Here is a 17516-nt window from a genome sequence, read left to right as displayed (position 1 = left end):
TGAACAAAATATTTTGTATTTTTCTCAAACATTTACAAAATAAAAATATTGCTTATCTGCTGCAAAACCAGAACCAGAAAAGAAAATATTAATGTGTAGTAGTAGTTGCTTTTGGGTTAAATATATATATAATATATAAATATATATTATATTTATTCTGTATATATTTTTTAAAGGGCTGTAAAACTTAAATCACTGATTTAAAACTATCTTGACCGGCACATCTGCAATTTGTAGCTCTGTACCTGCTCTGCATCTGCGCAGTGGAACGTCTAGAGCGTGGCGACGCTACTTCCGCCGCGAGCAAAAGTCCAATCTGGGATTTGTAGTTCTAAGTGCTACGCGTGTAGCGTGTCCTTTAAAAATCTCTCAACCAAAAAACATTTTACACTGAACATATTAACGATTGTGCTCTAATTGAAACAACGCGACAGGCTGCACGTGCACGTGCACTTTCTAATATGAAGAGAGCGTGAAGCACTATTTATTGGTGTACTACAACATCCACCGTCGCCTCTTTTGAAAGCGAGGCAGTGTAAACACAAGTCCAGGAACATGAAAAGATCGGGTGACAGTGAGGGGGAGAAGAGAAGAAAGGTATTGATAGCGTTTTTCTCCATTAGGTCTGGCATATTTCTAAACCCTGTCGCTCGTTGAATATCTAATGCTCCTTATGTGATGCTGCTGGCTGCATTTTGAAGGCTAGAAAGCCGTGAATGTCAGCGCATACCTCACCTTGCCTGTTTCCTTTATTGTGTTTTCCATTTCCCCCCCAGTCTTCTACAATGAAGAAATAATGACACTTCCATGATAACGGTGCTTTATCACGTAAATACACTGCTGAGGAGAAGCTGTAGCGTGCAGGATAACGTCTTCATCGCGTGTCAAATGGAAAAACACGATATGAATCACAGTCTGTTGGATATTTGTGAGCAAAGAAAGTCAGTCAGAACTATTCTGTAGGTTAAGAGTTAATAAGATTTAATAAAAAACAACAACAAACAAAGAAACAACAACGTGAAATCTGGGATGCTATGGTGTGAAAAATGAACAATGTCTCAATTGTGAGTTGCAGAAATGGAACAGCCCAATGCAACAGTAAACACACACATGGTGTGTGTGAGGTGTGTGTAGGGTCTCAGATCTGGCAATGTGCCCACAGCTGCTTCAGGCTTTACTCTACATGCAGTGGATAACAACTGGTGCTCTGCTGTACAGTGGAAAGGAGAACTTATTGGTTAATATAGTGAATATTGTCCTTAAATAATACCCTCTGTAAATATGCACGTTGTCAAAGGTGTACACGTGAGGTGTGTGCAGGATTGTTTGCACATGCTATGAACAGACATGGCTGTGTCTATAACCTGTGATGACCAACTGTTGTGTGTGTGCTGGTGCTTTAAGCTGTGTTTCGTGCTTACCTGGGCTTAATCAGGCTTTTGCTGTATAACTCTAACTTTGCGGTTTGTTTAGATATTAAAGGAAAGGAAGGAAATGGCTCAGCTGTGCCCAAGACATCCTGGGGTGTGTTTGGCCTATAGTCATTCTGTCTGTCAGTCTGTCTGCCTCTCTGTCTGTTCCTCCTCTTATCTCCTGACTTGGACGCCGTCTGCTGTGGCACATATGTTTGGATCATGTTAGACAGCAGTGAAACTATGTAAGACGTGGTTCCTCCTGTTTATGAAAGCAGCCATGGCGGCCAGATGAGCGGCTCAGAGAGAGAACTCATTCCAGCTGGCCCTCAGGCAGTCAGGCAGCACTGCACAGACCTAATGGCTTAGCTTCCTTTCTCTTTCGATAAATAAAAGGATGAGCAAGAGGAATTGTAATTGTAAACTGACTATGTGACTCTAGAGCAGCCAAGAGAGGAGCTGCATGCATTTTGGACACTTTTAAAAAATAATATCAGCGGTTGTATAATGATACAGATATTATGATAACTTCTAATTTGGTTGTCTTATCCAGTGAGTGTGTCTGCAATGCTGCACAACGTGAGAGATGCGCTGCGATGGGTCCACTGTCATTCTGAGTTAGGGAATGCAAGCACCAACAGATTAGTGCCAAATGAATCTCCTTAGAAAATAGCTCCACAGTAAGTCAATATAGCATACTGACAGGTGGGATGCCATAGTCTATATTATTTAAATGAAAAAGAATATGGTATCGGCCTAACTGCCCAGGGAGAGTTAATCACACCACGTCCACATTAATTCACATTTACTTGAAAGAATCTGAAATAACTTTACTTTACTTGGACTAGAGGAGAACACACTAACCGTGCAGAGTATTTGTAAGTTTGATCTTTGTCTTAGGTTTCATGAATGTCTTCCCCCGAAGCAACATTCAACTCTCCTTGTACTCTAATGAATTGAAAACATTTCATTATGTTTTATCAATATTGTCATCACAGGATGAATTTCCACTCATGCCTTGGCAAGTGTGAAAACGGCACTGACCCTGTCCCTTAACCCGATGTTCTAATGCTGTCTTTGATGCAAGCTCGCCATTTGGACAGTGATGACAAGTACTAAGTGCTGTGTCGAAACAGGAAGTGTGTGTGTGTGTGTGTGAGCGGCAGGCTAAGTAATGATCACACAGGGTCACCAGATGTTGTGAGGTCCTGCGCTCAGCCCAGCCCATTGCTTAGATCAGCCTCATTGGTTTGCTCTGGTTGTGGCACATAGTGCAAGCTGTTTAGGGTATTTAATTTCTGAACACTCATTAAAATGGTTTGTGTTTCCCTTGGCAATTCTGTTAAATTAACAACTACCGAGGTAAAAGCTGATTATGTGGCCACACATCCAGACATGGTTAATCAATTCTCCCACACAAAATGTTAGCTGGTGAATTAGTGTAAAGGAAACGATTTATGGCGACTAATGCCGACGTCCTGTCATGTCAGGCCTGGTGTTTTAGCAAGAGGGGGGGTGTCGGATTCAGCACATTCAGCAGCTTTCTGCTCTGCCGGCCATCTTTTTCTCCCGTTTAACCCAAGCTACATGCTGCTTGCTCTATTAATGAGCCAATAATAGAGAAATAGTGTTGGGTGCTGACATAAAACATGGGTATGGATACCTAAGGCAGGGTAGCACATAAGCTCCAACAGAGCTAGATTTACACCTAGGCTCTGTGTAGAATGGTAGAAAGGGGAACACTCTGCATGGGGGCTCTCACGGCTTCATCAGACCCCCGCCGGTCGAGCTGTGGAAAAGCCAAGGCTCAGAAAAATACGGCTGTGCCAGATAATGATACCATTACACTAATGGAGCTAGCAAATGAAGGAGAACCCAGATGCCCTGCTTTATTACCGGAGGGGGTCATTTCCTCACTGCATTCCTAATGGCCTGAGCACACAGTATTGATCAGGCTATCATGCTGCTAATCCTCTACAGAATTACTTATCGTTGGCTAGGTGTCGATCCGCCGCGTGCCCTGCTCTGGCCTTGCCGCCGGGCGGCCGCTGTTTGTCCAGCAGGGACCCACCGGGCAGTTTATCCAGTCATGATTTAAGGCCAAGCAGGGATGGCGTCTGGGAGGTCTTCACTAGTGGGTTGGCTAGTTCAATGTGTAAAAAAAAAGGAGGCAAATGAACCTTATAGCTTTCATTTAATTAAGGAGCAGGCAATGATGTGGTTCCTCCCTCTTTATGGCCCCATTGGCCGCTGTGGAGCAGGGGAAGCTGTGAGGTTGGGTGTAATTCTCAGTAATTGTGTTGTGCTGTAAATAAGAACAGGCAGCTCTTGTGTCATCATCATCAGCAGCTGCAGCCGGATGCAAGATTTTCACCAGGCTGTTGGCCTGAGTTGATTACTAAATGCTCGACATATTTAACTCCACTTCATTTTTGCTCCATGTGGCGTAAAATTGGGGAATTCCACATGCAAATGAGTTTCTTTAGGCTTGCTAACTATAGTTGTCCTCCCAGTTCTTATTACTGCACTTAGAAAAGTATCTTTATGTGAAAACTGAGGAAAAGATTTTTCTAAATTATTCATGGTATGCAATATTTGAACATGACAAAGAATGGTGTAGCCCGGGCCCATCATCATTACAAATGAATAGGAGGGTCAGGTAGCACAGAGCACTTTGCCCAGGGCTTGTGACCTGTGATATCCTTGGCCCCTTTACTGGACCCCTGTGTGCATTAGCATCCACAGGCCAATGGAGGCGTGGTATCGTAGCATCAGCAGACCCCTCTTGTCACCTCTGGCCTTGGCTAATCAAAGAGTTTACCTTAAGGGGGGCATTTAGCCCTGTTCGTTAGGGCCACTGCAGAGGCCATAAAGAAGTATTTATATATTTCCATCTGGAACAACCTGTCGTGGCTATTGATCCAGATATTTAGTCATTTCTTTCTGCATGCGCCATCAATATTGTGCAAACATCCGTCCACGCGAGGGTTGACCTCAGCCCCGGCCTCTTTTTTTCCCCCCGCTCCCATTGGAGTTCAATGATATACTGTTGTGAAAAGTAAAATCAATGAATGAATATGAAGTGTTGGTGTGTAATATAGCGCAGGCCCAAGGCCCCAGGTCTTTCATTGATCTGCAATCTGAACGTTGGAGGGGGCTGATTAGTCTGCTGCTGAGCTTTTCCTCTACATGTCTTTACCTTGTCTCGCCTATTTGATCTTTGGCTCATATATTTGGACTGAAGTATTTACAGATCAACGTGGTTGGTAAAGCCTCTCTTTAAACTAAGTCAGCCAGCATCCTAATATACAACGCATTAATTTTCCTGCCCAGTTTGGTAAAAGAATGACAATGCAATGTGTTTACATATTTACAACATTGCTTCTATTTTATTGTTAGTTTTTTTAGAGGAATTGAAGTGTTGTTGTCTTGTAGCCTGAGTATATTTAGTATATTTGACCTTTACCAACGTCCGTGATGGAGGGCAAGTCTTTGATTTAAAGATGTCAGTGATGGAAGGATGAGATTGAATGTTTTTGCTCCTCTTCATCTGTGATGTAATTATTTAATTCACTGATTATATTCCCCTACATCTGGTGACATAAGCAAGCTGTTTCTGTGAGATAAAATGACGCACCAAGTTACGCTTTATTACCCATAAAATGGATCTTTGTTAATGACATTGGTTATCAGCCATTTACATGTTGGGATAGCTTCTCATGATACATATAAGAAACCCGTCATTCCATCACTTCCTACCACCTTCTTTTCTTTTTCTTTATAGTGGTCTGTGTTGAATGCATAACATTTTAGAGGTGCATGATGTCTACATTTGGTTTGCATCTGGAAGGATATCAACTTTTATGGCCCCGCCTGCATTGTCTCCGGGTACATGTCTAAGATGACCTGTCACGGACTCCCATGTGCTTAAGAGGACCTGTGATCTTACATTTAAATGGAAAAACATCTAAATGGAAAAACAGAGATAGCCTTATGCTAGGCATTACACACTTTGGTGTAGTGTGGGGGATTTAAAGCCATAGTGAGTCATACTTTAACTGAAGGGGACATCTGTAGAGGTTTCCTCCAAGCAGCGGCTGCCATCTACTCACCTCCGACTAGTGTACGGCATAAAGCGAGATGCAAAATTGAAAAAAGTTCAGGCAAAGTCTGCCACATTCCACATAAGGCAACAGAAATTATGTCTTACACCTATGCAATCCTATATATCCTATATACTCTGCTAATAAAGTACAATACATTGCTATGTTTAGCGTTTACAACCCAGATGGTCCCTCCTATGGAAGCAGTCCCTAGGATTGTCCAAACAGCCCTTGACAGCTTACGTGTCTGACAGCCCCTACCGAGCACCTCGTATTAGTGTTGAGGCATTAGCCCAGATGTCAGCGTATTCGCAAACAAGGCCGCGGTGTGGATCATGCAAACTGGCCGACCAGATCAGCTGTCAGATTCAATGAGATAACATCGAATGTGACCTGCCCAAGTAGGGTTCATCTGTCATGCATGTGTCCCGTCACAAGAGAGACATAGAATAATCAGTTCAATCAATAGATGGTGGTGGCTCATTGGACTGGTGCTGAATAAACATGGGAATGACCCTCTCAACTCTTACACAGAGGCTTGAGTCTCCAGGGGGTTCATTAGCCACTCGAGGCTATGATCCGGGCGAGTCGTTATTTTCCATTTCTGTTTGTTTGGCATTTTTTTGTGTGTGTGTGTGTGTGGGTGGATGTGGGTGGGTGGGTGTCTTGGTTGAGGTTGATATTTGTGTGAATGCTAAGAGAACATAACATAAGCTTATTACCATTGATATTGGGATGATTAGCAATTACACAGGTACAGATGTAATATTGCATCAGACTTAATCAGGCTCAGCCTTCAAAGCCAACATGTCATTAATAATCGATGCTACCCAGAATATTCCCTAACTGGCCTGGTTTTATTGTAGCTAACTCCTAATAAAAAAAGATTCCACTATGCAAAGCCACCTGCATTGGACAGAACGGTCTACGTGCTGTTTATTTGTGAATTTATTTTCCTTTTGTAATGACTCACCTTTCCAATAAAGTAAAAGGGCCTACTGTTACGGTGTTGCCCAACATCTGGTTTCAATGGAAAGTCCAAAACCCTTCATTCACAAAAGCTGCAGGAGGCCAGGTTCACAAGGCGCTGTAAATAGTAACTGTTAATTTGTACATCATAAGCTCTTTTCCATAAACGGGAGCAATGCAAGTGTGTTAAAAATATCTGCCGTTTAGCTTTTGGCTTTGTAGATGCTGAACATACAAAGTGCCTCCTTTTAGCCAGTGCCAGGTTTTAGCATTGCAATTAGCTTAGCCAGCTGGAGGTACACTTAGCTTCCCACGATAACCGCCGACAACAAAATACCACAGGTAGTTTCTGTTTGACTTTATAGGAAGAACATGATAGTAATGGTGTCAGGCATATTGGTTTCAATTCTGCATGTTTTTCAATTAGCAAAGACGTTAGCATACGCCAAGGTTAAAAATGCAAAAGCGATGATAACAAAAGCGCTTAAATGCAACATTAGCCATTAATCTAATTCCTTTCTAATGGAACACAACAATACTGAAAGCATTTTGAAAATGATTTCCAGTCCCTGTGGCATCAGGTGCTTTGGATAGCTGCTTCCACCTGAGTACTTTAGTCCCCACTCCAACTTCCAGTCTTTAGTAGGTGCCTTGGTTATCCTGGATTTGCTTTCATGGAGCTTTTTGTACTGCTCGTTCCAGCGTTTACTCTGCATCAAGTCTTTGAGAAGTGTCTCCTCACTTCAGGTAGTCTGTTCATGTCTCAGTGATTTCTCCTCTGAGCCCCCGTGTGTTTTTTCTTCATCAGCCTAACTTTTCCTTGCATATGCGAAGGAGCCAACGACAGCTTGACTGGCATGCTGTCAGACGGGTGATGCCTTTCCAACGGTGGAGCATCAGCCCTTTCTAGCTTGTGTGTGTGTGTGTGTGTGTGTGTGTGTGTGTGTGTGTGTGTGTGTGTGTGTGTGTGTGTGTGTGTGTGGGTAAAGTGGGGGTATTGTCAGGACGTGACCGGCACACTTTGCATGTTCTTCTCGAGACAGGTGCTCCTGGGCGAGCACTGGTGCATGACAGTTGCCTTTCATCGCTGTCTTCTCTACACTTAACCCCTGACCAGCCCTCCCTCCTTCCTCTTCCTCCTCATCCTCGTCTTCTCTCTCCTCCCATCTCTTTCCTCCACGTCTGACCTCTTCTCACGGCACTTCCCCCGGCCGTCCTGAGTGATGGACTGCGAAGGCTGGTGGGCGGGTTGCGCTTTGTATGTGGTGGTCTGGTGCGGCAGGCTTGTCACAAGCCTAACACTGTCAGGCCACGGAAACCCAGCTGTCCAGACTGAACTGCGCACATACTCACGCCCACGCACGCTTACACCCACACCACAACTTTTTGTTCAACAGTCCGTAATTCCATCCACCGGCGCTGTCAAGCACTTGATCAAACGTGCATAAAGAAAGGAGCCCCTTGGCTGAATCCCATCCTCTCTCTTCCTATCATAATGTAGGCAGATTTCCCCTCCTCTGCCTGTTTCTTCAGCGCTGTTTATTCAGATGAGCCTGACTGGGGGGCAGCGGGTCACATCCACTTGCCTGGCTGAAACGTTCTTGAATTGAGGGTTGTCTCCAGTGAGATGGAGAGAGAAAAAACACAAGGAGGGGTTAGGAAGGGCTGCTGAGCGGTCATGTCAGGGCTGTTTTCGGGGCTATTTGTGTGTGTGTGTGTGTGTGTGTGTGTGTGTGCGTGTGCCATGGCAGGGGTAGGGGTTAGGGAGTTTGAGGGTTCAGTTGTCAACCCCTGTGTCATGCTTGCCCTGGCCTTGTTATGTAGGGGGCATCCACTGTCATTTGTTGCAGGACTGTTTGAAGTGGAGTGAGCCACAGAAGCATAAAAAGCAGTCAGCACACTGTGAGCTCTCAGGTGCTCAAGTAACACGTTCATTTAAAAGTACAAACTTATAGTCTGCAGGAACTAATCCCTTAATAATTTGACACCCCAAAGTTTGTTTCTTTTTTATTTTTTTTTGTAGAGATTTATTTTAGGCTTGGCCTTTTAATCTCCACCATACTTGTGTTTATTGAAGATGGAGACTGATCCAGATGTTTCCTTAATTTATGTTGTTTTCCTTTTTATTCTCTGAGCTTCATCATGTTAAGTGGAGTAGGTGGATTAAAGTCATGCTTAAAGCCAACTTTAGGAAATACATAAACTAGGTAAGATAACAGTCATTCTTTACTTCCAAGTTTTTTGAAGTTTATCCCTGTACGTGTGTATCTGCGTTTGTTAGTGTAGGTGTGTATTTCATCTGACATGCATCTCCCACATTCTCTCCACTGGAAAAACAGCGATGGTTAAGACTCCTTAAACTTGTTGTTGGAGTGTCAGTGAAGACACGAGCACAGCACACACCATGAGCTTAATCTAACAACAGCCCATCTGCCGTACCCTACACTCGCTATCTGCGAGCGACTGGACCCCTTCATCGCAGCCATTGTCACATATAGGGGGCATTGTCACATATGAGATGGACTCATGTAAATGTGGTGACAGGCTACTGTCTCGCCTGACTGACAGCATAGAGGGATTGGGCTAATCTGAGTGACTGATTCGAAGCGCGCAGCGGCTCGGCTGTCCCCATAACTCCTGAGAAATAGACAGCTTCAGCGGAGTTATCTGTGTTTGTAAGTCCTTCTGCTGCACTGGGATGACAATAGGGATTAGTGCCAAGGTTCTTTAAACTGTTTTTTTATTTTATTTTTGGGAGGGGGGAAGGGGGCCTCTTATCGGTGTCTCGGCAGGATGCTGCCGCAGACAGTTTTCCTTGACTGTCAATTAAAGAGGGGATCATTAACTTCAAGGGTATAAATGTTCTAACACTGGTATTACGTTGGGAAGCTAAGTCGCTGACAGATGTTCCAACTTTAATTCTCCACTTGTTTTTTTGTCCTTTAATTAATTTATGTATCACTATTCGGGTTTTAAATATTTTTTCCCCCTGTCTGCTCTTTGTTAGCCTGTAATCTCAGTTACCATGGTAGTCGCAAAGACGATTGGGCCTTGTCACTCGCCTGTGTTTCTTATGAGGTTCAATCGGCTAATGTATTCAATATCAGCCAAACTGAAAGGTAAACAGTATCTAATGGCGCGTGTATTCCTGCACTGCCTCAATGCAGCCTGGAGGCGCTGAGCGGAGGAGAGCGGCGTGTCTGCCTCTAGTTCTCCAGGCTTTTCAGCAGGACCCAACTACTTACACCGGGGCTTGATAAAAACAAAACGAGCGCAGCTTGTATCTCTGTACATGTGTGGGTTTTCTGGGAGGTAAACAAAAGTAGTGTACTACTTTGGGGTTTTCTTTTGGAAGCTTTGTTGGCGGTTGTGAAGCGTGAGCGTGACAGCTGCGGTTGAGATTCCCTCAGAGTGGAAGTACAGACACGGAGCTGCGACGGGACACAGTGAGGTGTACTGTAGGTAGCCACATAGTGAAAGAAAGAAAACAAGAGGAGGAGAGACGTTAAGGGGAGTGGGAGAGAGAGATAGGCGACAGAGACTGCTAATGGGCAATCTCTCTTCATCCACTGCCACCGCCATCACCACCACCACCCTGTTCTCTCATGACAGCTCTCTTCCTTTGTTCTCCCCCTCGGCCCACTCTCTGCCGGGGATTCGTGACAAGTTTTCACGGGCTGATCAAACGCTGCGGTGACACCTGATTAGGATATAGTGCGTGTTTACAGCCGTGCATGGCGAGGACCCCCCCCCCACCTACCCCTTCTCAGACAACAAGGGAGACTTCACCTTGACTAATTAAATTTGCACCTGCAATGCCAGCTGTGACAGCCACTGGAGGGTTGCATTTATTTATGTCACTCCATACACACTTCCTGTGACGCTCATGGAGGCTGAGTTTGCAGGAGCTCCTCTGTTTACCCACAGTGTGAGCTTTTAAAATATCTCTGTGTAATATCATAGCTTTCAAAATTGCTTCTGACTGATAACTAATGAAAGTATTTTCACTTGCATATTTTGGGGGCGTTATTTTAATATTTATGATTTCCAGATATATTTTGAACGCTGCTACTTTGCAAAAAATAAATGCAAAGTTCACTTGGGGATAGCGGGTGGCTCAACTTTCCATATCCAATAATTAGCATCATTATGGCATTTAGATGGAAAATATAAAAGATGTTTTTGATACATTCTATGAAGTATTAAATGCTGTTTAGTGGCGTGGAGCCAGGAGATGGTTAATTAAATCAGTGCGTGATCTCATTTTTGAAAGGGTTTTGAACCCTTGTTTAAAATAATGTGATTTGTGTGTTCCTTGCTCAGTGTGTGTGTGTGTGTGTGTGTGTGTGTGGATTAATGTGCGTACATGTGTGCGCTCGTACAGGATCTGCCTTTCAGAGCGTGCATCTGTGTGTATCTATCTAAATCAGTGTTGAGAGTGTAAAAGGCCACAGCTGAAGTGAGCAGGACATCAGTCACCCAGGAGCAGGAGACAGGGCCTGGTAATTTGTGGCTCTCCCCCCTTTTTCTCTCACTCTCTCTCTGTCTCTGTCTGTCTCTTCACAACCCCCCTACCGCCCCATCCTGCCTCCCCAGCCTCAAATTGACCAGGCTCGACTGCTGGTCATGCTGTATTACATGGGTTAGATGAAGTAATTATTTCTAGGCCACTGACTACAAGCAAGATTAATAGTTTTTGAAACGGCCATAATGGAGGGCTGACCCGCCGTGACATAAGCATTATTTCAAGCTCACCTCCACTCTCATCCCTCTCACCTCTGGGCGCGGGCAGAGTGTGATTTATACCTAGGTTAATGAGGGGAGGGGACTTAGGAGCCCTGGTCCACCAGAATACCAGTGCAGTGTCACAGGCCCGCTTCCCCAACTGAACAGACAGTGGGGGTCACTCGAGGAAGTTTTTGCTTGATTGGGTTTTGGAAACAAGATGTAAAGTGATTAAAATCTACATTGAATGTCATCGTTTTACTGTATGTTGTAATTGGATTTGAAAGTTGGAACGGTTCAGGCTGTTCATTGGACAGGGCTGGTGCTGATATAGGCTATCTTTGAAAGAATAAAACAATATGCTACTTATATTCAATCGCGCTGTCCTGGGTCGCTTCATCTGTCCACCCCTGATGCTCCATAGCCTTAAGGACCAGAGAAGCTGGGATGCTGTCACTAGGTGGCACTTGGACATCATGTTATCAGATGCTCTCTCCTCTTCACCCCAGCCACCCTCCTCTTCCCCCCCCCCCCCCCCCCCCCCCCCCTCCTTTCTTTTCCTTTTCTCCCTTTGCTCTCTGTGCTAAGTACACCTCAGATGTCAGGGTGTTTTATTTTTATTGGATGAGGGCAGTGTGTAATGCATTCACCTCCGTTCCTGCCAGCTGTTAAATGCCCCAGAACATGGTCTGGCCAGGCTCCGCCCCGTTAACCCCTCTGATTGGCTGTAATAATTAGCAGAAGTGAACAGTAACTATGGCGCCTAGCGAGGGTTTGGGACAGCTTGCAACTCCCCGATACGTACATGACAGAATGGTCCGTCCTGTCTGAGCTTAGTTGACTGGGGTCTGGCCCAACCTGGCCACATCCCCCCCCCCCCCCACCTGACTCGAGTGCATGTGTGTATTTTAAGCTTTAGTATTAACCCTCAACACATGCATGCAGTGTGGCACCAGCAATTACATTTTCAAATGGCTGGGTTTGTAAACCTCCAGAATGTTAATCTGTCACCATTCAAGCTACTGGGAAGAGTGAAAAGAGGATTAAGCTATTCAATTCCTGGTAGAATATTTTCCTTTGTTCAGAATGAGTGAAGGAAAAATAAATAAAGAAATGAGGTGGCTTCTCAAGCAAGACAAGTGCCGTCTGCTATACTTCAGGATTTGGCTAATGCCATTATAGCAAACTTATCTGCTTCAGGATTCCAGGAAGACAGGCTGACGGTCGTGTAAACAGCCACAAATGATATTCGGCCCTTAATTCAATATTAATCTGAGGTCACATCATAATGCCAGTTTATCTGGGTCAAAGACGACATGAGATGGAATCAGACCTGTCCTAGATGTTCACAGTCCACATCTGTTTTGTCTCATATGTTTTTCTAGTGGCTTAGGTGATTGTCAGCATTTAAACTTACGCCACTGCTCTAGCTTGTTAATAATATCATATTCAGAAATCAGTTCCAACAAATGGGTCTCAACAAATAATTCAAGAGCTTGTCTGTCTACTTGGCTTTAGATAATATAAATACATAATATGATATAGTTGATGGCAGAAAAGTAGTAACATTTTGATGGGCAGGAGAAAATAGAGTAGACAGGATCTTCTCTATTTTTGATGTGTTGTATGATCTGTTATTTTCCTCGTGTGTGTGACTGTGACACACAGCTGAGTTGATGGTAAAATATCCTTGAAGTGTTTTGTCAAGCAATATACTTTATCAAATCTTATGTTTAGCATAAGGTTATAATATACCATATGATAATTGTCACAGCTGTCAGCCGATCCGGCACAGTACCCCTCTCTCAGCCCCTCGTTTACCCTTGACTCCCAGCCCCTCCGGTTGGATTGCACATCATCTTTATCCCAGATGAAGTACCAGACTTGGTAGTGTCAGAAGATGATCTAATATGGAGCCGAAAGGACACAGAGCTGGGAAATCATCGTCATTTGAAGAGGTTGCTTGTCACATGATGGGTTTGATCAACCCGTGCCGCGGTACACAGAGCCGGGTCTTTGCACAGTCTAACAGTGGTACTGGATTAGAGACACAAGCCACTTCTACTGTGATCAGTCACTCACACACGGAGACACAGCGGCAGGACTGAAATCCTCCTTGCACACTTCATCCACATCATGTACAGGCTTCTTCGTCAAGCCTACTGTATGGAAATGAGGAACACTGCTGTTGACAATGATAGTACATGCCAGTTTATGCTTTATAATAGCCGTGTATCATCGCTGCAGCCTGCACAAATACAGACCCGGACTGGATGCAGCACCAGGGTGTGTTGGTCTGCCTGACCTTCCTGAATGCTACTGATCTGTGACATGTTGAGACAATGGCAGTGTGTGTGAAGAGTCTGGCTCTACACCCCTTCAGACAGTGTGTATGGCTAAGTGCTATTGAATTGTTTATTGTCACAAATCACAAACCTTTCAATGACTAGGTGCGACCACCATACACCCACTCATCCGTCCATCCAGCTGCCCTGCCCTGAGCGATGTATTGGTCTGCTCGGCTCTGAGGAGCGTAACGCCAGCCTCCGGAGCTGGGGATTTTAAACGCTCCACCTGCTTATCGATCTCTTCTGCCCCGCTGAGCCGGCCAAGCCTGGCCAGCAGAAAGAGAGAGGGAGAGAGAGAGAGGGAGGGAGAGAGAGAGATAGAGGGAGGGCAATCTTATGGCCTCAGTCCTCTGGTACTCAGGTCTGTCCTTGACACTGCCTGTGGGACGCAGGCCTGGAGGACGCCTCTTGTCCTTCCTGTAAGCTCTGCATCTAGCCCCTACTGCTAGCCAGCCCTCCCCCTGGGCCAAGCTGCACTTTGCACAGCTATATTGATTTTTTTGGAGGAGCAGGAAAAGTGTAGCTGGGTGGTGAGAGTGAATGAGCGAGGGAGGGGGAAATGGAGAAATTGAGGGAGCTTTCCAAAGCACTGACTTCTCCTTGACTGCACCTCGAGACGCGACAACCGTGTTAGAACAACCCAGTGGCCCTGGTGCTCCGCTGAAAACTGCTAATCACAGTCTTTCAATCAACGCTCTCCTTCCTCTCTTCTCTTTCCTCCCTCCATCCCTCTCCCTTCCTCATTTTCTCACTCTTTCCCCTTACTTACCCCTTGCTGAACTGCACCTTGCCTGAATGCCGAGGGACTGCGTCTGCAGTAAAACTGGCCATTCCACATGGAAAACAGCTGACCTCATGAAAGCATGTTGTAATTTGAAGGTGAAAACTAAAAAGCTTTTCTCCATCGACATAATCTTAATGGAAACATTATGGCCCGGTCGCAAACTAACAATTAAGGCAAAATTGCAAAATGGCCCGAGCATATCAGCGGCGCTAGCCAAGAGTTCACGTGTCTCTTGTGACGACAGGGCTGCGCTGGGTTTAAAGCTCAAGCTGCCCTTGAACAAGATGTTCAACCCCAGGTTCCTCCAGCAAAGAATTGGGAAACTTTTATTGTCCAGTAGAAATCTTTAGATGTTTTCTGCCGCTCCTGTGTGTGAAATTGTGTAAGGATGTGACTGTGAAGCCGCGAGTGTGTTTCTGATAAAGAGCATGCTCAGTCAATCTCTCCCGGATAAATAAAAAGGTTATGTAAGGCGTGCATCGACAGATCTCTTAAATCGCCCCGCGCTCTTTCTCTTCTTTTCCTCTCTTCTTCTCTCCAGATTTGACACTTGCTAAAGGTCACAGAAACATCTTTTTTCCCTCTTTGAGGTGTAGATAAGTGTGAAATAGATGTTGACACCACAGACACATTGAAAAGCACTTAAACAGAGTGGCCATGTGCCAACCTGTCTGTGGCTAGCTTTGTGCATTTGTAAATACTTTTGAATGATTGATCTCGAAACCTGGGTCTCTCTGTAAGTCTGTCAGCTGCGGGGAGAGAGATCAAAAAACAGATGAGGTCCAGTACTTTTTTCCCTCCATCTCTTCCTCTCTCACACGCACGGGCACATACTCTCCCTCTGACAGAATCACATACACCCTGGGATGACTGGGTGAGTCGCTTTTAGGAAGTGTGCTTGTGAGAAAATGCACACAAAGAGAGAATTCAACAGGACTTTTGATGTTTAGTTAAAATGGCACATTGGATGTGTGTAAGTGTACCTTATCTCGCACGTGTGACATTTTTTCAAATGTGACCAGGAACCAATTAAGGTAGTGTGTGTGTGTGTGTGTGTGTGTGTGTGTGAATGTAATTAATGACTGGCGGTGGTCCCCCACAGTTCTGGTAATGTGCTTGGATCAGTGTTATAAACAGGGCGTGAAAGGTCTGCCCAGCGCCAGCCCTTTAAATGAGTGGCCTCGTGTTTAGGTAGATGGATGGAAATGTTCTAATATTAATGATCACGTCCCCTGCCGACCTGTCGCGAGGTGAAATGAGCAACGCAGCCTTCAGCCTCCAACAACAATTAACAGGCCAGAGCAGGCCTGTCTGCCATTTGTCATCACGTAGCCCACCTGTGGACCCCCACTGAACACATGCTGAATGTGTCTGTCAATACATACAGAATGTTCACTTCATTGATTAGAGAAAAGAAAATGCAGTGGTTAATGGCATAGCTTCCATCTGCAGGTATTTCTTGGTATATTCTTTCTTTTATTTGTTTCTAATTTGAAATGGGAAAACAAACGAGATTCTTTTGAATATGGCTCATTCTTTGTAATGCATCTGCAATATGTGTGTATATGAGAAACACGCTGAGGATTATGTTCTTAATAACTGACATAAACCTCTGATCCGTTTCATTTGCATGATGAGCTTGGATGGATGACCTTGCATTTAAATGTGATTTGTGAATGTAGGCTAGACCTACATGCCAAATTGAATCTGTAAATACATCTCAGGATAATACAGATTATCCAGGAAAAAAATTGATCAACACGAAAGTAGCTGAAAGCCAATTGTTTTTAGATGTTTCTGGCGACATCCTCTTGATTTGACCTCTGGCTCTCACAGTCATATTCATGAGCTGGTCCTGAGCAGGAGAGTGGAGACACCGCGTTACACATTACCAACGCCCCCGCTCTGAGGTCAACTCAAACACATTCCAGTTAGCCATTGACCGGCCCAGTTAGCCGTCACACAGTCGCCAAACTTCTAGCAGGTATTCTTAAAAATAAATGAATGCCACAAGAGGCAGTAAACGAAATGTCAGAAGTGAGAATTGGTTAATTTTTGCCCAGAATGTTTCTTTTAGCATGGCATGCATGAAATTAAGGAACAAGATCTGAAAACAGTTGAAGAAGGTCATTGCGGACCATGTAACTAGTGCTGGAGCTGCTGGTTTTCAGTTTGTGCATTAGGTAGGGTGGACAGTTTGTCTTACAAGTGGTAAAACTCTGCAACAAAAGTAGAACCTCTCTGCGTGTGTGTGTGTGTGTGTGTGTGTGTGTGTGTGTGTGTGTGTGTGCTTGTGTAGGTTTGTGTGTGTGTGGTGGCACCTAGGTGCTGTGTTCTCTCACCATAGTTCAAGTCAGTGGCATACCCTGAAGATGAGGTAGACCTGGAACTGTGGAGACCTTTTATGAACAACTAGTGTTGGCTGAAGAGCCTTGGCTTTTTGATTCAAGGGTTTTCTTAAAGTGTTCCCCGTGTGTATGTTTTTCCTCAGTTATTTTCTAAGATCAAAGCTGAATTCAACGCTCCCTACAGACTTTCTTTCTTTCTATGCATCACACATGCAAACACAAATGTTCTGATGGGGTGGGCACTCCCTGCCCTTCTCTACGCCCTGTGTCGCTTCACACGAGCTCCAGACATTCTGCGATCCGGTGCCAAATGGACCGGGACGGATACGCCTTTGATGTACACTGGTAGTCTGTCTGTTTGAGTTCGAAGTTTTACAGCCGACTTGTCAAAACTGTTGATTCACCATCACTTTTGCAGAAGAGGACCAGTTCTGAAATGGGTGTCACACAAGTACCAATGGCCCGCTATTTCAACACGGAGCTCTATTACACAGCTATCTCTCATCACGTCTTCCCCGGGGCTGCACAAGGCCTGTTTGAGATCTACGGTTTGCACCCTGCACTCTGCGGCACCTGTATCTAAAGATAAAGTCCTGCCCTCCTTTGGTTGGAGGTCTTGAAAGAAATACGCTATACCTCTTACGTTACATGAGAAGGACATTTAAACATCAGCCAAGATGGAAAGAAGAACGTCTCCATACTGGCGAGCACAAGAAGTGCTTACTTATCAAGCCATCTTAAGGGCTTACTCTACTCTGTAGCTTTTATCTATAGTTTATGATGCATCAGCCAAATCCAGACAAGTCCAGCAGGACTCATGTGTCCTC

General features: G+C 44.8%; 1 protein-coding gene across 1 annotated transcript in view; it reads left to right on the top strand.

Annotated features, from left to right (window-relative positions):
- Positions 1 to 380: 380 nt before the first annotated feature.
- Positions 381 to 17516, top strand: part of fto (FTO alpha-ketoglutarate dependent dioxygenase) — a 121482-nt gene continuing 104346 nt past the window's right edge. Inside the window, exon 1 of the mRNA XM_029426502.1 lies at positions 381 to 597. Coding sequence (XP_029282362.1) covers positions 556 to 597 — 42 coding nt within the window. The 5' untranslated portion in view covers positions 381 to 555. The remainder of the gene's footprint in view (positions 598 to 17516) is intronic.

Source organism: Cottoperca gobio, chromosome 3, assembly GCF_900634415.1.
Source record: "Cottoperca gobio chromosome 3, fCotGob3.1, whole genome shotgun sequence".
NCBI lineage: Eukaryota > Metazoa > Chordata > Actinopteri > Perciformes > Bovichtidae > Cottoperca > Cottoperca gobio.
Note: the sequence above shows the minus strand (reverse complement) of the source record. Positions and strands in the feature narration are given on the sequence as shown.